Genomic DNA, 27,772 nt, shown 5'->3' on the forward strand with positions numbered 1-27,772 from the left:
TCACATTATGTACTTGCCAAAACTTGCATTATCCCAATCGATCACACTCTGAAGTTCGCCATATGTATCTGGAAACAACCAGGAACAAATCAACCCGGTTTTTCGATTTTCTTATTGCAGTCATATTAAAATGATGAGAATGAAAGTGTGACTGCATTTTGCTTAGGTGAACAGGTCAAGGTTGGGCAAAACAGCACCATGAAAAAGTTAGCATGTGTATGCGGTGATGCCTTGTATGACAACGGCACGAGGAAGTGGCTCTAAATTGGCTTAAAGCTCTGTGAATTTAACGCACGAGAAATAAATAGGACTCCTAATATTAAGGTACTTCAATCAATATTGTAATTTAAATATAAAAATCCCCAAAACGTACTTATATAAGAATGTGTAAAATACACATCTGCAGATAGCAAGTTGGTCCATAAATAATACGCCAGGCCTGCGCGGCAGGCGCAGCAAAGTCACAGCGAAAGCTAGAAGAACCTTTTTCCAGAACCTTTTTCTAACCACTCATGGGGTGTAACTGCTGCAAGAACACTTGCTAAGTACTCAATAAGGCAATAATAATAAGAATATTGATTTCTCGATATTAGGCCGGCATTCGCTATGCTATTTATTGTCATTCTTCTGAGAAATGTGCTATCCGCTAGACACTTGCAAGGAATTTTGTGCCAATTGTTCATGCAGTGACTGAAGAGGATGAGGAATTATGCCTGAAGTGGATATACACCACAGTTAATACTAGAACAAGAACAAGCCTTTGTAATGGGTTGGAACATTGGACGACCCCTTCGTTAAGCTATTGGAGTTGTGTGACAACTCGTTATTCTTTTGCTGTTCTAAAACGCTTTATGACTCGTAAAAACGTGATTTCTTTTCCGACATCAAGCCTGTCTAAGCCAATTTTGTGAACAAGACCCAAGCGCCGACGCAGCTCAAGCGGTAGAATACTGGGCTGGCACGCAGTGGGCCCAGGTTCGAGTCCCTTTGTGTCCTTGGTATTGTGGTTGGTTACGGCCACCGGCGGACAACTATGGCGCTGCGCATGACCCGAGTTTTGATCTCATAACAGCTTTCGCTGTAAAGGTCAAATTCGTTAAGTTCCCTTGAGTTTATCAAGTCCAGTAGTTAAGTCGTTAGGAGGTGACAGCAGGAGGTGACCAAGTTTCAGTGAACGTCCTGATGTTCTGCAAAGTGTGGGGAACAATGGCTCTAAGATGTAATGATAGATGATCATAAGACAATTCTGAGTTCATATTTAACAGCCACCAATGTCTCAGTAAGTTTTTTGAACCGAAGTGATAAGAGGCCAATGAATTCCTTTAAAGTCCTTGCCACACGAAGAATTTCTGCTCACCGGCTGTTCAATGCCTCTCCGTGATATGTGCCAGTACGGTTACATTCTCTTTAAAACGTCAGATCTTACTCATATATGAAAAAATGTTTGCCTCATAAAGTGAATGATACGATGCATCAGAGTATGCCAATGCGATGGCAATATGCGTTTTTTTTACTATCTCATCAATAAAGCCGTTGCACTAGGATTTCGAGCTGTTGACGTCTCCCCACAAGTCTGACATCACATCACCAAAGCCTGACAGATCAGTGGGTCACTACAAGACAAAAGATGTTGGTTCTTTCTGATTGTGTACTTTATGCCTTCAAACTATTACGTCTAAGATACGCGGGGTGTCTTTGATACAGGGGTAAAACTACTGAAGTGAAGCTTGGCAATATGTGGTTCCTTTCGCGCATTGCTGTCCCGTAAGGGCTGTCAGTAATTCCTGAGCTTCTTTCAAAATCAGTTTCAATCACTAGCAGTACTCTTTAATAAAACACTCGACTTTAAAAACATGCGCTCAATTCTGTTTTCCCTCAAGCTCCTCATTTTTTTAATTCTTTGCCTACACCACATTTTTTTTCGCTTCTAGACAACGTTGGTTCTTTGCTCGCAGCCAAGTCCTCCGACGCCGAGATTTCTGTGGCACAATATATCCAGCCTATATGGGGTAATATGAGCTCAAAAGTGGTGTGCACTAATGTCCTGAACTGTGCCGAATAATTATATCAAAGCATATCCCTAATAAAGAATTCGAGCTAACCTTCTTATTTTGAAGTACTTGTTGGATGAGTTGGTGCGTCTCTTATGGTAGGTTAGGTGAGCAGAAATCTGACGAACACAGCAAGAACATAGTGAACAGGTGAACCGCTATTTCTGTACAGTTCGTTTTATCGGTGTTTGTTCCAATTTTGTGCAGCGATTGCGTAATAACCGTCGAATGGTACCTACATGATACCTCTCGTTTTGGCTTCACATGCATGCATAAGACTTTCGAGGAAAAGAAAAACTTGCTTTTTGAGTACCGGGGTTGTGAAAATGAGCACGACAAAAATGTAAAACTGTTAACTCTATCCCTTTTCGAAGACAGATATCTATTATTTAGGGATGTAGGTGGCTCACCTCCATTCTCAAAAAAACTTGACCTTTCTTCCACCGTAAATACCTCATGAGGAATGAGATCTTGATCAACACGCTCGGCAAGGACAGCCGGTGCAATCCTGAGTTTATCGTTCAAAATTCCTCTCTGAAATGCCGGCATAAATATAAGTCACTACCATCATCGTATCATCGTAACTTGGTAGCGTGTAAACATAGGTTGCCAAAGAGCGGTTTTAAGTAAGGTGCAGAGTGTATTGTAGTACACGGTCGGTGCACTCGCACAAAGCAGTGGCTCGTCGGTCCTGCTTGCGCAGTTTGTTCGTAACAAAAACTGCGCAATAAGAAGTTCTTGCTATATTCAGGAGATCTTTGGTTACTTATATGAGAAGTACATGCTGCTGTTGCTAGTTTAGATTAAATTTGCTGCGTACTGTAATGTGTTAAACATCTAGCAGCCGGAATCAACTAAAGATTTGAAAAAAAAATAATATTCAAAACAAATGCAAGTACATTTTCGTCTTTCGGTGCCATCGCTAATTGTCAAGCAAAAGCTGAGCTTAAGGGAGGAACACAGTACAGAGGTAGTTGCTTCTGAGTTCATTCCGCCTTCATTAACTCTAAGCAAGAAGTAGTGGTAAGCATTACACATTCACATTACACAAAAACGAACGTGAGGGTGGTCAGAGCGTATATTGGGGTGAAACACGAGAGCTGATACTCAAAAATTCATTTGTTTTGTCACGCAGGTAACTTACGTACAGACCTACTGGAAGACCGAGGAACGCCAGAAGAGTGAGGAACGCCAACAGGCCGAAAATACAAAACAAACGCAAGCTCGGGTCGCGCGTGCACCAACGCTGTGGCTTGCCGTTTCATGCTGCTTCGTAGTCGTTCGCATAGTTCCCTACATTGGCCCCCGGTGAATAGCGTAGCCAACCTGGCGACTTAAGGCGTAGTCACTATAGCGGGGTCGTAATACGACTTCAGGTGACTCACATGCACAATTTCTCGGCCACGACGGCGTAAGTCATGAGACTGTGTCAAAGGTCAATGTTACACTGAGCGAGCAACGCTTGAATGGCGTCAGACAAGAAAACACGCCCCCGGTCGCTCAAAAGTTTGCGGGAAGCACCATGGCGAAGAACAAAGTTGCGCAAGTTGAAAAACGCAACTTCCCTCGCGGTTGCTGCGGGTAGTGCTGCCGTCTCCACGTAACGCGTGAGGTGGTCCACGCCGACAATTATCCACCTATTTCCAGAAGACGACGTGGGAAGTGGTCCGTATAAGTCGATACCGACGCGGTCAAACGGACGCGCTGGACAAGGCAGAGGCTGAAGTGTACCGGCAGGGCGTCGAGGTGGGACTTTACGTCGCTGGCATGCAGTACAAGCACGTACGTACTTGCGGACAAATGTGTACATGCCGCGCCAGTAGTACCGCTGACGTGGACGGTTGTATGTTTTGAGCGCGCCAGCGTGAGCGCTTTGCGGGTCGTTGTGGAAAGCAGTACAGATTTTCGAGCGCATGTGGTTGGGTATCACTAACAGCCACCTCCAACCTTCAGACGTGTAATTCCGCCGATAGAGTAGGTCGTCTCAAATAGCGAAATGTGTGGCTTGACGGCGGATAGTTCTTGAGACCAAATTAGCTAACGGATCAGTCAGAAAGGCGAGGAGTTGGGAAATCCATACATCTTTGCGTTGTTCCGATGCCATGTCTGTGAAGTCGATTGGTGTTATGACCACTGAAGAAGGTGACGAGGAGGTTGGGTCGGCCGGTAGCGGCGAGCGGGATAGCGCATCAGCTTCAGAGTGCTTGCGGCCGGATCGGTATACAACACGAATGTCGTATTCCTGTAGGCGAAGCGCCCAACAACCAAGGCACCCCGACGGGTCTTTGAGCTATGATAGCCAGCATACAGCGTGGTGGTCCGTGACGACTTCGAAAGGGCGGCCATAAAGGTATGAGCGGAACTTCGTCAAAGCCCAGACAATTGCGAGGCACTCTTTCTCCGTGACGGAATAATTACACTCGGCTTTCTTGAGGGTTCGACTCGCGTAAGCGACCACGTATTCTTGGTACCCTAGTTTTCGTTGAGCCAATACAGCACCAAGACCGACACCACTGGCGTCGGTGTGGACCTCCATGGGCGCATCAGGGTAAAAATGACGTAGTATTGGAGGTGGTAATAATAACCGCCGAAGCGCGGTGAAGGATTCGTCGCACTCCTTTGGCAAAGCAGAAATGCCTTTGAAGGTTGTCAACAGGTTGGTAAAAGGAGCGATGATGGAAGAGAAGTTGCGCACAAATCGACGAAAGTATGAGCACAGGCCGATAAAACTTCGAAGCGTCTTGATAGAATTGGGCTTCAGATAGTCGGCCATGGCGCGGAGTTTCGCCAGATCCGGGAGAACACCCTCTTTGGAGACGACGTGACCCAGTATAGTGAGCTGACGTGCGGCAAAATGGCACTTCTTGATGTTAAGTTGAAGGCCAGCAGAGGCGAGACACGTGAGAATAGCAAGAAGACGAACAAGGTGAGTCGAAAAGTTGCGAGGAAAAACGACGATATCGTCTAGGTAGCAAAGGCCCGTGTTCCACTTGATGCCGCGAAGGATGGTGTCCATCATCTGTTCGAAGGTAGCTGGGGCGTTGCAGAGTCCAAACGGCATGACGTTAAACTCATACAGCCCATCAGGTGTTACAAATGTCTTCGATTGGTCAGGATCAGCCATTGGAACTTGCCAATATCCTGAGCGTAAATCTAAAGAGGAGAAATATTCTGCCTGTTGCAAGCAATCGAGAGCGTCGTCGATGCGTGGCAACGGGTACACATCCTTCCGAGTTATCTTATGGAGGCGGCGGTAGTCGACACAGAATCGGATAGACCCATCTTTTTTGCACACAAGTACAACACGGGACGACCAAGGGCTCTGCGATGGCTGGATGACACCACGCTTGAGCATATCGTCGACTTGTTCGCTGATAATACGGCGCTCTTCCGCTGAAACTCGATATGGTTGTTGGCGTAAGGGAGCATGAGTACCGGTGTCAATGTGGTGCGTGATGATCGCTGTGCGACCCAAAGATGGTTGAGCGCAATCGAAGGCAGAACGGAACTCTCGAAGAAGGGACAAGAGTTCGTTTCTTTGTGTCGGCGATAGCTCAGCGGCAACAGAGGGCTGGAATGAGTCTGGCGCGGGCAGTGTGGCCACTGGTGGCGTAATAGCATTGAGCTGGAGGTGAGGTGCGTGTTCGGCGAACTCTAGAGGGCGCAAGAGGTCAACGTCTTGTATGTTACCCAAACATTCTCCGCGAAGTAAGGTAACTGGCAACGATAGCGAGTTCGCGACGAGCATGGCGGTAGCACCGAATTCCACGGTGAGTACGGCAAAGGGCATGTGTAGGCTACGGCGGCGGTTAAATACGTCAGACGGAGTGAACAAAACAGTTCCGAAAGGAGCGGCCATACAGGTCAGGGCTACAAGGGTGGATGTTCTCGGAGCTATTTCCGTGTCTGCAACAACGACAAGTTTGTAAGCTTCAGAAAGAGAATCCACCAAACAAGAGGTTGGCAGCGGTGTAAGGGCAACTTCTGCACGTGAGCAATCTATGATGGCCCGATGACGCGAAAGAAAGTCCCATCCAAGAATGACTTCGTGGGAGCAGGATGCCAGCACGAAAAATTCAATGGCACAAAGTTCACCTTGGATAATGACACGTGCAGTGCACACAGCTGTAGGTTCTATGCACTGCGAGTTGGCCGTGTGGAGCATCAGGCCCGAAGGAGGCGTCGTCACCTTTTTCAACTTGCGGCATAAGGTCTCACAGATTATGGAAACGGCGGCCCCTGTGTCGATAAGCGCTTGTGCGGCGGTCCCCTCAACATTGACGTCAATAACGTTTTGTGGCGAGAAAGATGGGGTCTCAAGCAGTTCGAATTGTATGCAGCTGTTGCCTCCGGAGCTGCAGCGATCAGTTTCCCTCTTCTGTAGCAGGTCGGCGACGCATAGGTGACAGGGAGCGCCGTCGGGGCGATGGTGACCGATGGTTTGCGTAGGGTCGAGAACCGTCAGTGGTGTACCTTGATGGCGTCCTAGACGACGATGCCATTGGCCTGCCCACGGTGTCGACTGGAGGGGGATCTCGGCGACAGTGGCGGGCGACGTGTCCAGCGATACCACAGGCGAAACAGATGGGCCTATTATCCGGCGTCCTCCAAGCGTCTGAGCGACGGTAAAATGGAGCTGATGATCTCGCGTAGGGATACGGCGCCGCAATTGGGGTTGTAGGCACGACATAGGGTGGCGTGGCAGGTTAAGCATATGGCATACGCTGTTGCGTAGGCCGAGCAGCGACGGCGGCGTACGTGAGAGGCGTAGTGACTGGTGGTTGCTGATGCACCGGCAGAAGGGCTTCAGCGACTTGGGTCCGAATGACGTGTTGGAGGTCCGGTGCCAAAGCTTGCGTGGGCTCATGTGTCAGTGGCAGCAGTGACAGCTGGCGCGCTACCTCTTCGCGGACGAAGTCCTTGATTGTCGAAAGCAGCGGCTGCTGGTAGGATGGGCAGCTAGGTGCAAGCTTGCGAGCGTGTCTGGCGTCGTGAGGGCTTCACGAGAAATTGCGCGCTGCCTACGCAATTCATCGACGCTTTGACAGAGGGAAACGAGGACAGCAATTGTCGAGGGATTTCTCGCGAGCAACATCTGAAAGGCGCCGTCGTCAATGCCTTTCATTATGTGCCTGATTTTTTCTTCCTCAGGCTTGGTAGAGTTGATGCGGTTGCATAGATGCAACACATCTTCAATGTAGCCCGTGTAGGTCTCGCCTGGTTGCTGCGCACGGTGACGTAAACGGTGCGCGGCTTGAAGCTTGCGTGCCGCATGTCGTCCAAAAACGTCCGTAATAGCCGTCTTGAATGCCGACCACGTAGTAATGTCAGCTGCGTGGTTATTAAACCACAGTTGCGCGGTGTCCGCAAGGTAGAATGTGACGTAGCCCAGCTTACTTAGGTCATCCCATTTGTTACTTGCGCCGACTTTGTCGTACCTCGCCAACCAATCTTCGACGTCCGACTCAGTGGAGCCCGTGAAGATGGGAGGTTCTCGTTGAGGGTACACGGCACCGCAAGTGACATGAACGGTCGAAGGTCCCACCTGGAGAGGCGTCTCGGTGGCCATGTTCGTGTCACGTAGAGGGGGAAGCTTACGGGAGCGAAGTTCCAGGTTTGTACGGGAGTCCACACACCTCCACCAGATGTCACGCAGTTTACTTACGTACAGACCTACTGGAAGGCCGAGGAACGCCAGAAGAGCGAGGAACGCCAACAGGCCGAAAATACAAAACAAACGCAAGCTCGGCTCGCGCGTGCACCAACGCTGTGTCTTGCCGTTTCATGCTGCTTCGTCGTCGTTCGCATAGTTCCCTACAATTTACACTCTTTGACGCAATGAACTTCAGTTGATAATCCACACTGCGTCTCGATGTAAGGGTGCCTTTTATTAAGACCTCAGGACTGATTAGCAGTAGCCCTGCAATGAATGGAACCCTCGCGCATCACCCGTACCTATAGTCACCCACGAAACTGAATTTTCGAGAGCCCGCTGCAATAAATATTTCTTCATCGCAGGCGTATGCTGCTGTTGCCAGCTTTCATTCATATTTATGCGTGTTTGTAACAGCATGCTGTGAAAGAAAAAAACTTTACGTTTCACAGTGAGCGCTTTTGACGTCTGTTATTTGCGGGGAACCTCATATGCTTAAGGTTCATGTTAATCATGCATGTGAGTGATCAGTTCATACGGATCATATCGTAAGTTATTAAATACTTCTACAGTAGGAGTACTTTCCTTGATGTATTGAAAATGCATTTGGCATATATTATGAAAAGCGAAGAACTTTAAGATTTCTTCACTTCAACGAAATGGTACGCGCTCTATTTTGCGCCGATATCAGATAACTTTTTAAGGAAAACACACAACTGTTCCTCCAAACTTGGCTGAGGAGTCAGTGATAAATGGGCGACAATGTGCATTCCGCCTATCGTTGTCGACCTTTCCGTGCTTTCTTTGTTTAGGTATTTAAGGACACTCAAGAAATGACTAGTAAGAAAAAATGGGGGCGTGAAATTCATTACAATGCCAATACAATAGCGGCGCCGACGAAGCCTACCAATAAAAGAAGCAGAGAAAGAATGCTGGAATGAAGAGTTTAACTGGACTTTATTGATTGCTACCCTACATGTGTAAAGAGGAACGAGAGACTAAAAAAAAAAGAGAGAACTTGGCATTGAACTCGGGACAATATAAGGATAATAACCCTTTCCAACGCTCGGAGAATTTCAGCGTCTGGCCGTGTATTCTAGCGTACGTTTGTTAGCCACCACTTACCACCTCCACGCCACTTTCTCGTCTCGTGACAAGAAGCGAAGAACGGTGCTCTGTGTCGTGGTACAAGTCCCGCTCTAGTTCTGCTCCGTTAACCTGGAAATAAGGAAGGCATTGTACTTTAGTGACGGAAAAATGTTGGAGAATGATCATCAGTGCTATCGCAGCCTGCAAGGTGAAGGATGTGTGTGAAAACAATATTGGAGGCCCGTTTTATAATACTAAGCTGCCAAAAAAACATCACCCTGGTCTAGGATTTGAAACAGGGACCAACGCTCATACGGTGGTTGTTACTTGACCACGAAAGTAAACCTGCTTATTTTATTGTGATACCAAGTATATGGACGCCTTCACTGGCTTTTTCCGTCGCTGTCATTCTTTGTACAAATTCAAAAACGTCACCCACTGCATCGTATGCTCTACGTGCTACTCTAATAGTGCGGCAGCCCTGCAGAGAAGCGCTATCTTTGTTTCCTTCATCCAGTTAACACGGAATTTGTGTGATCATTCTACCTGTATATAATTCCCGACGAAATATTAAAGAGCGCTTTTTCCTGCATGATGTAAGGAGCGTCTGTCGATCACTCTGACGAGCTTCGCTGTTTTTGGTGTCTCGCAAGGTAGTATGTAAACTGGCAGCGTAACGTCCATAGAAGTCCATGCATCCAGCGTATGGCGGCTTGTTTCCAACGTCGCCATCTACATATGAAGGAGACAATTAAGTGAAACAAAAAAAGCCAGGCCTGCTCGGAAGGCGCAGCACACTCACAGCGAAAGCTAGAAGAACGGGCTTTCAGAGCCTTTTCGAAACTTGTTGCTCTTGTTCTTGTTATATTTATTGTCCGTGCCGAATTCAAGGCATTCATTGGGTAGCTACCGCAAGCACACTTGCTTGATACCCACTAGGTCATTAAAATTAATTTATTTCGGTAGTAGGTGGGCAATCTCTATGCTATTTTTCGTCATTCTTCTGAGAAGCGTGGTTTCAATTGCAAGAAATTTGGAGCCCGTTGTTCATGCAGTGGCTGACAATAATGAATCATGGCTTAAGTGGGTATGTGCCACAGTTATTAACTGAACAAGAAGAAGCTTTTGTAATGGTTTGAAGCATTTGACGACCCACTTGTTATAATATTCGCACTGTGCCATGACTGGTTGTTCTTCCTCTGTTTTAAAACGCTTTATAAGTCGCACAAACGCGATTGCTTTCCCAACATCAAGCCTACCTAAGGCCAGTTTGCCAACAAGTTTCAAGCACCTGCGAAGCTCAGTGTTAGAATACTGGGCTGGCATCTTGCAGTACCCAGGTTCGAGCCCCAATGTGTCATTGGTGATATGTTTGTTTTGTTTAATTTCATGCGATGTTGTTATGGACACCGGCGGCGGCGGACAACTGCGCGTGACCCGAGTTTGGATCTCATAACAGCTTTTGCTGTAAAATTAGATATGATGATACGATCTGCCAACTGGATGGGGTTGCGACGTCTTGTTTTTCCCCTGCACAGCACACAATTATTTATTTTTGTTGCTCTCCTTTTATATATCTTTTGATTATTACGTGTTAATTAGCCTTATGGCTGGCCAATGACACATGCGAGAGAAAAGGAAGACCAACAAGAAAAATTGAGGAAGCAAGGTTGTTGTATAAGCTGAATATTGTACTTGCAGTATGCAACAATACAGATGAAAAATTGTGATGCAACTGTTTACGAGTCGATTATCACTATAGTTTGAAACCGAACGTTGCCGTATCGTAGGAAATCGCTGCAGAGAGACAGAAGTCTTGGGAATATCACTTTGGCAACCTTAAAGCGTGGTCTCCTTTTTAATGGGAAAAAACAAACAAACACGTGAGCGTTTGGCCTACGCTCTGACACGGCTGCCTACAGCACCATAGGCCGACAGATAAAGAAAGCGCGTCTGCTTTTGCAGCTTCGTCTGTTGCGACACCGCAGCTGAAGCATAATCTATCAGTGCTTGCCCGATGGCCATCACTTGTTGTTTTGTTCGCTAAAGGCGCGTTTACACTAGAGCGACGCGATACTGACATGACACTGACAAAGACACAAGGCAGACGCAAACCATTGGCCGATGAGTCACCCGCCGAAGAAGTCGCCATACCCTATGGTCACACTAGGCCGACAATGACGACAACGCCTCAAAAGACTGACTTAAATCGTAGTGTAACATGATGACAAACTGAAAACTCCAGCAAAACGCATCCGCATACCCGTCGTTGACGTGCCTGTGGGAGATCAGCGGGTGAGCGAAAATTTGACCCATGTCTTTGCTTCAAACGACCACCAAGCGGCCAATCTTGGGGGAGCTAATGTCCTCTCCGAGGCTTCAGGGGCTTTAGAATAGGCAGCTCTAGAACACAACGAAAGTGTTTTCTTTGCTTCCCTATTATGCCCCCCCCCCGTCTCTAGTTACCATGAATTATGGCGGGGGCTGCGCCACGTAGCCGGAAAGGGACAATGGCAGAGTAGGTAGCATGAGTGAAAATGAGGTGCAGGTGTGCAAGTTTAGTCAGTGTCGCTGCGTGTGCCTCCAATGTGACTACAGAATTGGCCAATGAAAGACTGTGAGCACGACAAGGCGTGGGTAGGGCCTTCGAAAGACCACCGGCGGACTGTTTGTGTCTTTGCAGTGTACATAGACCAACGACAAGAGAAAAGACACTCTCCAAGGCAGCCCGCAGAGCAAATTTGGTGTCGGGTCTCGCGAGTGTAAATGCGCTTCAAAGTCGCGTTTACACCCAGAGTGGGCACGTTCCCCTGGTTTTGAATAACTAACAAACAAACAAACAAACAAACAGCTGGCCCACTTTCAGCTGCTATCTATGTCCATTATTCCTGACATTCGCGCAGTCCAACAAGAGTAGCTTACGGCTGAAGGTACCTATACCTGTAGCCTTGCGGGTCGTCGGTAGCGCGGGCTTCCCCATCCAGGAACACCGTCCACGCTTCCTTGGTGTCAGAGTCAACATTCCGATTGCCGCTTCAGCTGCCTATCAGACAATCAGTGGACGGCCTCCATGCCTCCACTGCGGTACCAGGACACGACCCAATGGACACCATGCTACCACTTCACGGTAGAAATACACACGGGCTCCTGTTCTTAAGTAATGCCGTTCACGCTTCCTATCACCTGCACTTCGTTCCCAGTACTCTGCCCACATTCAATCTCGAGAGAGTGAGTGTGCGGGAACCGCTGCATACACAGAGACTGTGATCCCCGCTTCTTTGGGCTTCACAACCGACATCGTTGTGAACCTGCGGCGTACTATCGCGTGACTCCGCGTCACGGTCAACGCCGTTACAGCGACGACCTACGCGCCGATCCCTGCCACCCTGCCCGCTCTTAGTGCTAGCAAATCCATGTTGGATGCAGCCGCCTTACAAAGCCTTGAGGGCAGCTCATCTGCACAACAAAGAGGGCTGAGGTGTGCCCTGCTGCCGCTCGCAGACCAGCTCAGCTACATCGCCTCAGTGCTCTCGGCACTCTCACGTGCCATCCAACATCATAGGTTGTATGCGAAATACCACAATTCGACGGGTTTCAGGACGACACCGACAGTGGGGTGGCAACCGTCAACGTGCTAGACGTGCACGCGGCCTGAACAGAGCATCATAAATGGTTCGTGGCCATATACCATCTTCAGCAAGGTGCAGTGGTGTGGCCCTGGCAGTAGTCAATGTCATGGGTGGAGTGGAGCTCTAAGCTCATTGCCGCTATGACGATGAAGGACCTTTCGCGTTCTGAAATATGTACTGGCTCCAGGGCTGTTGTCCGGCCGTTTGCTTTGGAAGCGATCTCCATGAAAGCTGCAGCTATTCTAAGGGTAAGGAGTGTAGTAGGCATTCACACAATTACTTGGTTCCCAGCACAGCTGGGCTTAGAGGTTCATCCAAACTGTCCGAACATCAATGAACTCGCCCATAACTTTGCGCAAAAAATCGCGAACCACGGCAGTGCAGGCACCATCAGTCATCTGCTTTCGAGATGCTACAGGCAGGTTTGTTGCCGTCTCGTTGCACATTCAGACATTTTTCTGAATGTATAAATGCAGAAGGTGCCTAGCTCTGAAGCAGTTTTGCACACTAGCTCTCATGATCTGGAAGCGCCTGGCACTACGTTGCGCAAAGTTCAACACAAAGCATGACTTCGAAAGGCTTCTTAAAAGCTTCGAGCTCTCAGTCCAGTTCTCAGTGGTCCAGGAGTCCAGTGAGCAGGCGGATCTTCCGGTACCGCCATGGGCGTCGCCAACAACTGCTTCGGCCCTCCTTCGGGAGTTGTCCGATCGGGGTTCTCCAGGACCAGACAGAACTTATTTCTCCTCTGACTATCAAAATGACTGAAGCCAATAACCTTTACCGCATACAAAACATGAACGTGCACAAGAGGTAGCCTTTCGCATGCTACAAACGTGACCATACCCATCACGAGGCCAACTCAGCTGTTACAACTCGGACATAAATTTCCAATGCCCAGACTGCACAGAAGCATGCTGTTCGCTCTCTTACATGCTCTGGCGATGCCCCGCGTTATCTCAGAGACCTCCCACCAGTGAGTCAGACTTTCAAGAGGCACTCAGGAGCCCCGAGCTCCCCCGTAAACTAAAGGCCTTCCAAAGGGTCCAAAAAGTGGCGGAACGCCACCAGGTTCCCGCCCCGACTCAGCCTTCACCAACTGTAGCGGCAGCTAGAATGTTTCTCCTGGACCCCCTGGTGGCTTAAACTTCTCAGGACCTCATAATAAAGTTCTTCAATGACTCACTGACTTTTGGCTGGCTTACCTCCAGAATACCTACCGCGCTCAGAAAGGTGTCCGAAAGACCTACTGTCTTGCAAGATCTAATTGCGATGTGTGCGTCAAATCATTGTGCAGACGCGATGTCCCAAGCATCCGACACGTCCGCGAATAGGAGCAAAGGCGTGCGTAATCTTTTATGATGACACTAGTTTGGAGACTCAACAGACACATTACGACCAGCTGACACAGCCGCGCTGTTAAAATTAGTCAAAAAAACAATTTTTCGAATGGTAGACACTTAGTCGAGTGAAACTTACGATGACATTGTCTGAACTAGTTTCAGTGTATGATGTAATGACGAAGTCTTCCGCAATTATTCTGCTTTTACGAAGGTTAAGCATTAGGTCATCACAAATATATAGCAAAAGGTTGCCGTCGTCATCCCTGCTTTCCAACAGTCTTGGGTATATAAAGGTTTCTGAAACAGCAAAAAGCGTAGTGAGTTGCATGTCCAACTTAGATCTATCTATCTATCTTTCTATCTATCTATCTATCTATCTATCTATCTATCTATCTGTATATCTATTTATCTATTTATCTATCCATCTATCTATCTATCTGTCACAAAACGAGCGCTCAAAAAAGGGCGTGCCGCCAAATTCTCGCGACGAATCGCCGAAGTGACGCCGCGAAGTCAACGATAAAAAAAAGAAAACAAGCATCCAAAGACTCCCCGGGCACGCGTCCCTCTCCCCTCGGAAGCACAGGTTCGCCGACGAACCTCCTCACCCCACATCAGCGGCCGAGCACGCCCTGGAATTTTCTCGATGGAAAGGGGCGTGGTGATGCCGGGTTGAGTCATCTGTCGCGGACGGCCCTCGTATCGTCTCGCCCTTTCCCCCAGCCTTCGCTGCGTATCGCGTCGACGAAATGATGAGAACTTTCTGGAATCTCGCACGGAAGGTATTTAATCGAGCAGCCGAGTTGGGAGATCAAGAGAAGAAGGAAGTTAACGCCAGAGCGCATAGGGTATTCGGCCGTGTAGTCGGCGAAGGTTTTGTCCGTAGTGACAAAGCAGGAGAAGAAGAGGATTTCCACCTAAGGGCTGAAGGCTCGAGCTACAGGCAAGAGCGTGTGTCTACCGCTATCGAGCGAAGACGCGTGGCAACCGCTGCGCGTGGGAAGCCGACGTGTTTCCGGCGAAGAAGTTTGAAGCTTGGAGAGTGGCCAATCGAACACGCGAGGTTTCCTGGAAGAGAAACTTCGGGGGCAGCGGAACGACAACAACGCTGGACTTTAAGTGAGTGATTCTCGGAAGAGTATCATCTAGACTTTTGTTCCAAGAACTTTGAACTGAATAGGTTTTCTATCTCTTTAGTCTTTAGGTGTCTTGGTTGTTCGATGCATGCGACTGCATTGTAGTGCGTATTGTTGTCTGTGTCCGTTGTTTCGAGTGTGGCTGATTGTACTGTGTAGTACATTGTTTGATTGGTCACACATTGTATCCAACTATTGTCGAGTGTGCATACTTTTGTATTGTTTTGATCTGCCATAACCGAGAATATAATTTTGTTTGGTTTATCAACTCTCGGCTCTGACTTGTTCTTTGGGCCTTAGCCGGCGTCCGCTGGCGCGCCAAATAGGACCACCTCTAAATTGTCCACGCTTTCGTGGTGCGGTTTGCGGGGCCGATACTTCGGCCCTTGAAATTAGCCCGGCGATCGCCTCCCGAATTAACGGGAAATGTGACACTATCTATCTATCTATCTATCTATCTATCTATATATCTATCTATCTATCTATCTGTCTATCTATCTATCTATCTATCTGTCTGTCTATCTATCTATCTATCTATCTATCTGTCAGGTAGTGCACAATTATGCACACGCGCTTGCTAAGCGCCCCCCCCTTACTAATATGTATTTAACTACTGCTTTCTTGAACAAACGTTCTTCCTCTCGGCACCATGGTTAGGCGCATCCACTTGGTGCCAGAAGTAGATGATTAGTAAACGGCACGCAACCAACGAGTGAAAAGCTATCGCACATCCAGGCAGCCTATTTGCAACGAGGTTCAGGAGAACAATGTCATGGCAGACAATGGACACCAACGTCACCTGCTGCCGGCCATTCCGGTTACTACAATGGCACCACCCCCGAGAACCCAGCACATGACGGGAAAACTTTGGCAGAGCTGGAAGACATAGAGGCATGAGTTCGAGCTTTTTGGGACGGCCACTTATCTGAACACGCCGTCCAACGAGGTACATACAGCCACTTCTTTAGGGGTGAAGCTCCTTATGGAGAGGCCTGCCCAGTGCTCTAGTGGCGTCGATCATCAACCATCCTTTGTACACAGAAGCGTCTTCCTTATCATACAGTAGATAACGCTGTTCCACAAAGATGCATGCAAACTGACGATATATAATAAATGATGCTGGTTGATATAGGTTGAAGATATATTAAATGATGCTGTACGCATTTCATTTATCCTTTCGTTTCCGAGAGTGCGCAGTTCCATACACATGCGTACAATAAAGCAGTTAAATGAAGGTACACTAGATGGCGATGGCGGTGCAGCTGCTCTCCGATCGGCTTATGCGTGGGGCTCCGCCGGCGCACCCGTTATCTCTCATTCTCCTGGATCATCGCCATAGGAGTTCGCTTGCCAGATCGGGCTGCTTGGCGGACTATGGACGACGACGGGAGCCGAGTGCGGAATGCGACTGCGACTCGTGCTCTTTGATAGGATTCCGAGGTGCGGACGAATGGGCGCGCGGATGGACGCAGATACGAAAGCGCAGACGGACGCACGGATGGAAGTAGGATGGATGCACGAACAGATGGAAGCGCAGATGGATGAACGGACAGGCCGACAGGCGGACAAATGAACGGACGGACGAACGCGTGGACGCTGCTCACCACTGATCATTATTGACTCCTTGAATGTGCTGCATTTTTTATCAGTATAAGAGAGGACGGGCGCAGAACATACAGTACTTTGAGATTTCAAGCTATAGAAGAAAACGAACGACGTTGTGTATGCAAGAGAAAGTTCCAAGCATCCTAGAAAGCAGCGCTAAACCTAGCGTACCACTAATGTTGTTTGTGAAATGTGACCAGGGAGAAAACGAGCAATTTAACGGTGGTTTACTGAGCTGCGTGCACTGGCATAGAGATGCGAATCCGGAGAGTTGGAGGAACGTACGCTGAGAAGCAGAATCATTCTGGGAATAAGAAACAGGAAACTTCAAGAAAGACTTTGGTTGGAAAACGCTTCTTTTGCCACTACTGTTGAAATGTACCGAGTTCGTGAGCAAGGTGAAGAGCAAAGCGAAACAGTTCAGTCATGCATGAGCTGTTTAGTACACATGCCTCGCCTGCCTAAATAGTTGGCTCCAGTAACAAGCTCCTAGAGAGTAACGTCGTCATAGCTATTTAAAAGTGAACATAATCCACAGAGATCGAGCTGGCTTGATAAAAATTCATACGAATAAAACAAACTCTCCAGCCACTTCAAGTAAAAGTTTCTAATGTTAAAATTCAAAACCAAACAGTGACCCGACGCTTCGGGACTGATTAGGTCTCATCTTCAGAGGCTAGTGACTTCTCTCAGGGGTGACCCCTCTCATTTGTCATTCTTGTCGTCTTTCTTGTTGCTATGGTGTTTTCTCCACTGTTTCCGCAGAAAATGCACGTATAGACTCACCAAGGTCCCTGTTGAGCTTTTGATGCTTACGGTTGTTCTTTGCATATAGCATTACTCAATGAACTGCCTTTTTATCTAGCTATCTTCCATGTCGATGACCCGGGCATCGTCGAAGATGGCGCTCTAAACAAAGTGAACGTTTTCGTTGCCCATTCAGCATCCATACTGTCCTAGCGAATGTGCAAATCGACGCTTCGGAAGAACTCCTGTTGACTTTCCCTGCGAGCCTGCGGCAAACCCTTGGGGTTTCACAAGATGGACGTTTTTTTGGGTTGTAAGCTGTCACAGAACTGTGGTGCAATGCCCACGCCCTGTTTTGTTTCCTCTGAGCGTTCCCAAACTCGTCGCATGCGCTGTATACAAAGCACACCCTGGATACGAGCCAGACCACATAGTTTCAGAGATTAATTCACGGACAATACCGTGTAGATCGAACTCTCAATGACTGTGGAAGGTCTAAGACAATTCTCAAGCCGCGATTACAGGTGAACTTTCTGTATGTATGGCCAGTATTGAGGACTAACTCGGCATTGCGATATCAATAAATGCGCTTCAGTTTAGGCAGCATTGTGCCCAGAAAGGCATGCAACTTGTGTTCCGCAACAACCAATGTCTTACCTGTCGGAGCCGTGGTCGATGGGAGAGCAAAAAGAATGACTATACCAATTAGCATTTCTTACCAGAAATAGCATTCACTTCGCACACTTTGCAACAAAATCTTAGATGGGAAGTATACTGAATCAAAGATGTCCTGTCTACGCCCCCTATATAGGCGTAAACATTTCAGCCACTCATATCTTCAAGCATTGGGGCTACAAATAATATTTAAGCATTTGTGGCCATTGTGATTTCTGAATGGCAACGCTTACCTGATTATAACTTCACTTTATGTTTATTTCAGAATAGTTCACGCAGCTTGTGACTCGACATATGTTCAAGCTAACTGAATGTCACCCGCTTTGGTTTTAATACACACTGTTTCCTCGAAGTGTGCCCGTGACTCTAGTCGTGGACGCTTTCGAGAGTCACATGTGCTACTCACGATACTCCTTCTGATCTTCGTTCCATGAAAGTATTGGCAAAAATCAAAATCTACATATTTCACTCAATTAGCACGCAGTTTATGAAATCAGTTTTTTTCCTGTTTAGATGCATCGCGTTTAAGGCACTTTACTGCAGACCCAGATGTGACGGAATTGAACTCCGATTTTAGTGGTCGCATTTTGAAGGAGGCAGACTGCTGGATATCGGCGGGCTCATCCTTCGGGGAATTTCAAATGAACATTCAAATGATTATTATCATATTTTGACATCGTTTAGTTTACAACATCGCAAAATCATTTGCATGATCAATTAGGTGAGGCACTTTGCATAAAGCTACTTGCGTACAATTAGTAGCGACCACCTTTATCAATATGCAAGGCCTTATGTTTTTAGCTCGCCTAAAGATGCGCACATATGCGTAATTGCGAGTCTTCTGCAGTCGCACTGTATTGTGTTTGCGTAGATTTTGCTCTGCCGCATGCCGAAATGGCAGCGTCACACCAGGCACATAGTAGGCAGTCTGTATTTTTGAGGCGCACACTGTAAGCCTTATCGAATGAAGTGCAGAACAAAAGGCCGCCAACCATACTCTAGCCCGTATATATCGGGGTTGTTCGCGCTCTTCTGAAACACGAACTAAAGCTCGTACCTCGTTCCTCCCGAGTTTTGTCATGAGTTCTAGCTACAAGTTTCTGTTGTGCGAATAGAACTCGCTATTGCTACCTTTCGAAAATTAGAACATGTCGTTACACGAACGTTGCATTTAACTTTTAATGAAAATGTAGTGTCGAGTAATCCTCATGAAAATTAGAGAAGTTTGAAGCTCACACCAAGCTACATATATTACATGATTTTAACATGATTGGCAGGATGTTATACGTAGGTAAATTAAGCCCAAATAAACACCCCTAGACGAATTTTCTTGAGACTACCGGCCTTACTACGGGCACGTCTAACTGCTACTTTTCTGCTCTGCAATGTTAAGTCCCATATAAGTGCGACTTTTCACTTCTTCATGCCAGTTTTCGGAGGCCCTATCAGACAACCGCGCTTCAGATATTCAAGTATAAATCTTCCCCAATACACTAACATAACTGAATTTCTAGCTAAAAAAACTACATCGAAAGGCCCAATACTTAAGCGTTTATTTAGTGCTGATTCAACATTCGATGATGAAGATGAATGGTGCTTTCTGGCGCAAGTGTCTCTAATTGTCAAAGAGCGCCAGAACAAGATTGGCCTGCGAACGACGATGGTGTTAGGTGTCTGTATGGGGGCCTAAAATTATGCGCAAAAGCATGCGTAAAACAAATATTATTAAAAATCATAAGATAGATTTCCTTTTCTCTGGTGGCCGTCCGCCATTGTTTGAGAGATATGGAAAACCACTTACGGTTCTCCACATCCTCATGCAGTACGACGTGTTAGATGCTTTGAGAAAAAAAAACACTTTTTACTACCCTACCGACACCAGCTCCCACTACACCCTGCGATGCTCATCGGTAGGGATTCGATTTTTATACCTCAAGAACTGTTTAGGTTTTTAAATGATTTACATAGCTTTCCCTGCATGTTTCGAGCGATCCGTAGCACGACCTCTGTACCGAAGTCGCGGCTGCCGTGACAACATCCCCGCCATGGTTTTATGAGCATGACATTTCGCCATCCGCTTTCACTGGACATACTTCACGTCACTGTCATAATTTTAAATACTTCTATGTTTTTACCCACGCAAGCGCAACAAATTTTACGGCCCCTATACAGCCACGCACTATGTCATTGTTCACATCTCTAGTCTACTGAAATGGCGCTCTTTGGCCATCAAATGGCCCTTGTGCCATAAAATACCGCACACCATCATCATCATCATCATCATCAACATCATCAAAGGATAGATTTGAGTGAGTACAATTAAAATGGGGGACGATGGTGGTATAAAAAGCACTGTAAGAACAATAGACTAGCACGGATGTTTCTTCAATTCCCTTAAGACTAACCCCCGCATTCACAAACGCTCCTCGACTCGACCTTCACCCTTCACTTGACAGAGTTGAGCACTGCGCCGCTACTTGGCTGAAAATAACGCTGCGGTGCTCGAGAATCGCACCACGTTATCGTTGATATGCAGTGACTTGCCATGCCTAGAGAGGGCGCTTCCATCGAGTTTCTCAAGTGAAGGTGAAGCGTGGAGGGAAGGGACGTTCTAGAATACGGGGGTAAGGGCTGAATGGCCGGTGCTTTCTACAGAGTCGGTATTGAAACAGCAGACTGTGTTGATTTATTTTATTTATTTATTTATATGTGGGTTTCAACGTGCCAAAACCACCATATGATTATGAGAGACGCCGTAGTGGAGGGCTCCGGAAATTTCGACCACCTGGGGTTCTTTAACGTGCACCCAAATCTGAGCACACGGGTCTACAACATTTCCGCCTCCACCAGAAATGCAGCCGCCGCAGCCGGGATTCAATCCCGTGACCTGCGGTTCAGCAGCCGAGTACCTTACCCACTAGACCACCGCGGCGGGGCGCAGCCTCTGTTCAGAGTCCGTGCTACGGATTGCCAGGACAGATTACATTGAAAGTATTATAATCATCATCATCACCATCCTCCTCAGCCTGACTACGTAAGACTGCAGGACAAAGGCCTCTCCCATGTTCCGCCAGTTAACCCGGTCCTGTGCTTGCTGCTGCCAAGTTATACCCGCAAACTTCTCAATGTCATCTGCCCACCTAACCCTCTGTCTCCCCCTAACCCATTTGTCTTTTCTGGGAATTCAGTTAGTTACCCTTAATGACCAGTGGTTATCCTGTCTACGCGCTACATGCCCGGCCCATGTTCATTGAAAGTATACACATGTTTTAAATACTCTAAATGAGACTCGTGTTTAATGAGAGGTGCTTTGGCTTAACACATTATAAAGTGGAAAGGAATTGGGTGCTGGTAAAGTAATAGGAAATGCTTTCTTCTATGCGGCTTTAGTTCCACACTTTGTATGAGGATATGCAACGTTGTCAGGGGTTCACCACATTTATCGCAGCTAGGCGAGTCACCCACGGACAACGTGCGTACGTGAGTATACTGTGTGTGTGCTTTATTTTTAGATCTACGAAGTGTGATTTCTGCGCAACCTGTTTTCGATATTGGTGGCCTGTTGCCTAGCTCTGCCTTGATCATGTGCAGCTTATTTTCTGTTTTACTATCCCTAGATGTTGCCAGTGTGACTGGACTATTTTGGTCAGAAAGGGCTTCAGGTCCAGTGCAGGATGTTTCGGAGCCGGCTGTAGAGACTGATGTGGCTAGCCGGTCAGCTATTTCATTGCCCTCAATATCTCTGTGCCCAGGAACCAAACACTCCACAATTTTCTGCTGGGGCGAGTAAATGGTGCATAACAGTGAACATAGCTGCGTTATTACAACATTTTTTGTTTTTTTCAGCGTTTTGAGTGATTTTACGATGCTTGACGAGTCCTTGTATATAACTTTCCTACGTAAGTTTGATTTTTTATTGTGCCTAATAGCCACTAATACAGTGTATGTTTCTGCCGTTAATATGTTTGTATTTAAATGTAGTATGCCAGCCTCTGACACGGATGGGCCGACCACTACGTACGGTACGCTATCATGAGACTTGGATGCGTCTGTGGAGAAATTAATACAAGAATATACATGCTAAAGTTCAAGAAAGTGTGTATATATGTGCGGCAGGGGCATGCTTCGTAAGTTCTATAAAATACATATCACAGCTTATAAGCTGCCATTTTCATGGCGGGAGCTGTTCAACAGGAACCATCATCTAATATTGAAACAGTCGCACGTTCATTTCCACAGCCAGAGCTCTTACACACTGAGAAATTGGCTCTCTCAAAACAGAACGGTTAAGGAACACAGAAGAGAGGGACAGATCGTTTACAGCATAATATGCTGGATGTTTGTTGTTTTCATTTGATTTCAGGAAGTATACGCGAACAATAAATATGATCTTTGCTACTGTGACGACTATTGACTGCTTCTACGTATAGGCTTTGTATTGGACGTATCCTGATGGTGCCTGCAGAAAGGCGGATGCCCAAAAAGTGGACCTAATCCAACATCTTCAAAGCATTTGGTGTGGCATACTGATAGACTATAGCCACCTAGTTTATGCGTGTGAGTATAGGGCTTTTGTACAGACTCATCAGACATTTTCTGTCCCTTCCCCCATTTGTGCGCGATAAAACCTTTAGAATATACATTGTTTTTCATGCTCTTGTTTCTAATATATTTGATGTGCGATACAAATGTTAGTTTTATGTCTAGTATGACTCCAAGGAATTCGTTTCATTTTTATCGGTAGACCATTGCCCTGGAGGTCAATATCTGGATCTTAATGTAGGCCTCCCCTTCTGGAAAATAGGACGCAGGTGCTATTTTGTGGGTAAAGGCTGAATCCATGTTCGTCTGCTCATTTCGACACCTTATTCAGACCAAGCTGAACCTGACTCTCGCGTATTGCAAGGTTGCGCGTTTTAAAACTTATCTTGATATTGTCTAAAATGATAATATAAGATATTTATTGGCGCAAGGCCCTTGTGATGGCCAAGAAGCACCATGAACAATGATGAGGAAAAAGCAATGGCGCGTTATTCAAGTAACATGGAAAGAATATGAACATTGATAGTGTTGAACGTCTGTAAAGGGGCTTAGAATTCCACGCCCTGATGCGGGTTAAAACTAAATATAATAAAATCTTGGTGGCGACGTGAAACGCTTCTAGGTGAAATAAATAACAATGTTGGTGGAGAGGGCAAACACAGCCGCTACCTCTGTACAGAGGTCAATCTACAGATCATCTTAAAATATGGGGTGAAATCTATGGAAATCTTTTAAAAACTTAAAAAGTGACTGAAGTTTAAACAGCGGATCCCTACCTACTAGCTTGATCGGATATAGTGGTAGCTGCCATCGGTGGGGCAACAAAAAGTGTTTTTTTTTCCTCAAGTCCTCCAAATCACTACACTGAACTAAAATGTGGAGTACCGTTAGTTGATCTCCACACCTTTCACAGATGGGTTGGTCATCACCGGACAAAAAGTATGAATGTGTGAAGTGTGTGTGTCCTATCTGCAGCCTTGTAAGTGTAACTTGTGTGTGGCGTGATCTGGACACTGGTGACCAATTTCCAAGCATCGGTTTAATAATATGCAGTTTGTTCTTTGTGTGCCTATCCCATAGGCGTGGCCAGCACGCCATGAGCTCCCGTCGTAAGAAAGGTTTCATGTCAAGGAAAGGGGTGGTCGCGGGTGTAATGGCGGGTGTATGGTCGTGCGCAGACGCAGCTAGCTGGTCTGCTGCCACGTTTTCAGCGATTTCACGGTGCCCACTGGCACCCAGCACACAACAACATGTCGTTTGAGGGCATAGATACTGCACAAAAGATCGTAAAGTGACACAAGTACAGGATTTTTATGTTTTTTGAGTGTTTCCAGAGCTGTCACAACATTCAGCGAATCTGTGTATACAACCGCGCATTGTAGTTGCACTTCCTTAATATGCCTGACAGCCACAGATACCACTAGGCTTCTGCGGTGAAAACGCTTGTTTGGGGTGCAGTATACCGGAATTTGTAAATGATGGGCCAAAAGCGGAATAGGACATACCAGTGTGAGACCTTGACGCATCTGAAAAGAATTCTGGGCCAATATACTTGTGTTGTACTTCGAGGAACCGCGTGCGTATATGTGCAGTAGGTGCGTGATTAGTGACCTTCACGAAAAATAGATCGCAGTCTATAAACTGCCATTGCCACGGTGGCGGACATGCTGCGGGAGCCATGAGCTTGTAGCTTGAACAAGCTCATGGGCCTGTAGCTTGAAACTGAGGACGGCTTCTTGCCTTGTTTTAAAACAGAAATAACTATGGCTTCTTTCCGGGTTGACGGCACCTCGCCGGAAAACCGTACAGCATTATACAGGCATAAAAGGCCTTTTTGGGTTTCGATGACCAGGTGTTTGAACATTTCTTATGACACGGGGTCACAGCCTGGGGCAGACTCATTGTCGCCGTTTAGTAAGGCCTGTAGCTCAGATAAACAGAGAGATGGTTTCTATGCCTCGCGGTTTGTGGATTCGCGCTGTAGTTTCTATTCTTCTATTCTGACTTTGTATCGTTGAAACTCTGCGGTGTAGTGCGACGAGCTGGAGACCTCTTCGAAGTGTGCCGCGATGGAGTTCACCTGGTCTTCCAAGCTGTCGCCCTTCGTGTTTACAAGTGGGAGGGAATGACCTTGTCTTCCTGCTACTTTATCAATCATGCTCCAAACTTTAGCTTCATCTGTATAAGAATTGATGCATGTTAAAAATATCTGCCAGCTCTCCCGCCTGGCCTGTCGGCGTACCCTTCTACCTTGAGACTTGATCGTCTTGAAACTATTGAGATTTTCGGCAGGTGAGTCCCGAAGCAACTTCCATGCGTTGTTTCATGAATTCACAGGCAATATCTACTAGATAGAAGTTTTGAAGGAATACAAGTGGTCTTGTACCACTTCTGAAGCCAGGCAGGTCCCCACTTGAACTTTCCTCGTACCGCGCCCTATTGCTTTGGCCAGCCGCGTGGAAAAGATCATGCAAAGGATGGTCCTTAGCCGGCTTGAGTGGTATCTTGAACATTGCAAGATTTATCCAAACATCACGGCTGGCTTTCGGCAGGATCGCTTAATTATCAATATTGTTATTGATCTCGTTACATACGTCCAACAGCATAAATCACGCAAGCGTTTGTCTGCAGCCCTCTTCCTTGGCGTAAAAGGAGCATATGATAATGCGCTATACGAGGTCATCTTATTGCTCTTGAGGGTGTTGGCCTGGGTGTTCGAATTTTTCGTTCAATCACTAGCTACGTGACATCAAGGACATTATTTGTGTCTGCCGATGACAGCCCAACCACAGGACACTATAGCCTTCGCGCTTCCAAAGGGGGAGTACAAAGCCCCGTTCTATTCAACCTCGGCCCTCACTGAACTGATTGAGTACTTGCCAAGCACGATCATAATATCCACATACGCGGACGACATGTGTGTCTGGACATCAGCCGTGATACGCCTCCAGACATAAGCGAGGCTTCTAAAGGCTGCAATTTGATGGTGAGCTGCCTCGGCAAGGAACGCCTCAAAATATCCTCAGAATAATGCGCATTAGTGCCATTTACACGTAAACTTATGACGCACTATGCCATTTCGACAGAAGGGCGGACCATTTCCTATGTCCGAACCCACAAATTTCTGCGGGTAAACATAGAGACCTTCGGCGGACCCCACATGTCTTGAAACAGCACCTGGCAGCAATCTACCAGGGTTTATACTCTTGTATGAAAAAACCAGAGGCATGTCGGTAGACTCAATGCTGGAACTGTAAAGATTACTGTCTCTTGTTTTTTACAAGCTATAGTCTGCCTGTACTGACTAATAAATAAAAAACTAATATTCCCACCCTGCAGACTGTGGAGACTCAGGCTCTTGGAGTCTGCCTTAGTTTGCCGACGTGCGCGCCGACTGAAACGACTATTTTCATTGCACGGTACCATCCAGTACAAACGCACATCGTGGGGAAACCTTAAAATCCCATATAGGGCATTTTTCCCGTGTTCATTGCCTTCACCTCGAAACACTGCTTTTCGAGAGACCACGGGCGTCGTATTGTGCGACAATTTCTGACTATGCCACCCACCTTCCATCAGGCTCTAGTACCACAGATAAGCCAGTGACACAACCTTGGCGCTTTATTCAACCTAAAGTGCACCTAATCGTAACCGAATGACAAAAATATTTATCTTGCGTCACCAGTGCTGAAACAACTGTCTCTATTTTTTTCAACGAGAATTACGTCAATTACGTCGATGTTTATACACAGAATTAACCACACTGCCGTGTTTATTTTGAGTAGTGGTCGTCCCAGTGAAAGATATTATCTTGAGTTTCAAGACAGGCTACCTAAGGACATCGACAGCTGCAGAGCTCGCAGGTCTTAGTACTGCACTTCACGTAGTCAACCGCGAACAGCCTCAATGTTGGTCAGTTGCCAGTGATTCGAAGGCAGTTCTGCAATCTTCTCTATCATCCCTGCAGCACGTACGATACGAACAGCTGGTCTTGAGCTTCAGTATCTTCTCCATACTGCGTTTGAGAAAGGTCACCACGTCATAATCCAGGGGCTGCCGAGTCACTGTGGCGTTATAGGCAATGAAAATGGCGACAATGTTGCTCAATGGCAGCGCTTCAAGCCAACAGCCCAGAGACAATACCGTTATCAAGGACCGATGTTGTCAGCCAACTTCAAGTGGCCGCACGGGAAATAACTCTCTCTACTTGGAATATAACAAATAGAGTGTGCAATCAACTCTACGACAGTGTAAACACTACGACTACAGTGGCCTACTGAACTATACCACTCTACTTTGCCGTTTATGGCTAGATTTAGCCTTCACGAAGTCAATTAGTTTCGAAATGGCTGACAGCCCCTTCTGTGACAACTGTGGTAGCGAGGAAATGCTACAACACATTTTCTGCGACTGTCCTGACTCCAATACACAGATAACATCTCTAGCTGCCGCTATAGCTTGCATAGATCGCATACCGATGACGGTGGACAGCATTCTGGAATGTCGCCCAGAGGGGTCACTTAAAAGCATGTCGGTTTCGGCTAGTTCGTATTACATGACGATAGTTACAGCACTAGTACGGAACGACGACAAAGGGACAAGAAATTCTTGTCCCTTTGTCATCGTTCTGTTCACGCGCAACAGGTATACCCAGAGAGGTCATCGCGAGCGAAGGCGATGAAAGTAGTCCTCACCTGCTCGAAGGCTACGGACTTGGACCAGTGGTTGCGGAATAATAGTGTTATGATGACTTTGACATGTGACTTTGAGGCTGTGTGCTCTCCTCTCTTTCTCCCTTTCTTGATCTTTCAAATTCTCTCATCTCTGTCCCCAGTATTGTGTAGTGTACCAGTCGTTCTAGTCTGGTTCTCTCCTTTCTCTCCCGTTGTTCCCTCAAAGATGGTCGATTGTCCAAGACAAGTTTCCAGCCGTAATTTCAACTGAATTTTCTTTATGTAAGACCAGTACTAAGAACTAACGTGACATTGAAATATCTATAATTACACTTCAGTTTACGTAGCACTCCACCCAGAAAGGCATGCAACACGTGTTACGTAACAAAAAGTATCTTACCTGTAGGAGCTGTGGTCCACAAGAGAGCAAATAAAAAGACCATACTGAATAGCATTTCTTTACCCGAATTTTCATACACTTCATTCAATTTGCAACAAAATCTTAGATGGGAAGAATACTGAATTTGAAATTAGCTGTCTACGTTCCCTATATAGCTGAAAACATTTCAGCCTGTTGTATCTTCAAGCATGGAGGCTACAGATTCAGATTTACGCATTTGTGGTCATTGTGT

At 46.8% G+C, this 27,772-nt stretch overlaps 1 protein-coding gene across 1 annotated transcript; it reads right to left on the reverse strand.

Moving 5' to 3' along the window:
- On the reverse strand, nt 1-27,772 carry LOC119185876 (uncharacterized). Its single transcript, XM_075870225.1, has 5 exons — nt 27,541-27,772; nt 13,899-14,059; nt 8,830-8,922; nt 2,462-2,585; nt 1-68 (listed from the first exon to the last, which is right to left on the reverse strand). Exons 1-5 carry the CDS (start codon nt 27,593-27,595, stop codon nt 1-3), a joined length of 501 nt encoding a protein of 166 aa, XP_075726340.1. The 5' UTR covers nt 27,596-27,772.

Source organism: Rhipicephalus microplus, chromosome 8 (genome assembly GCF_043290135.1).
Source record: "Rhipicephalus microplus isolate Deutch F79 chromosome 8, USDA_Rmic, whole genome shotgun sequence".
NCBI lineage: Eukaryota > Metazoa > Arthropoda > Arachnida > Ixodida > Ixodidae > Rhipicephalus > Rhipicephalus microplus.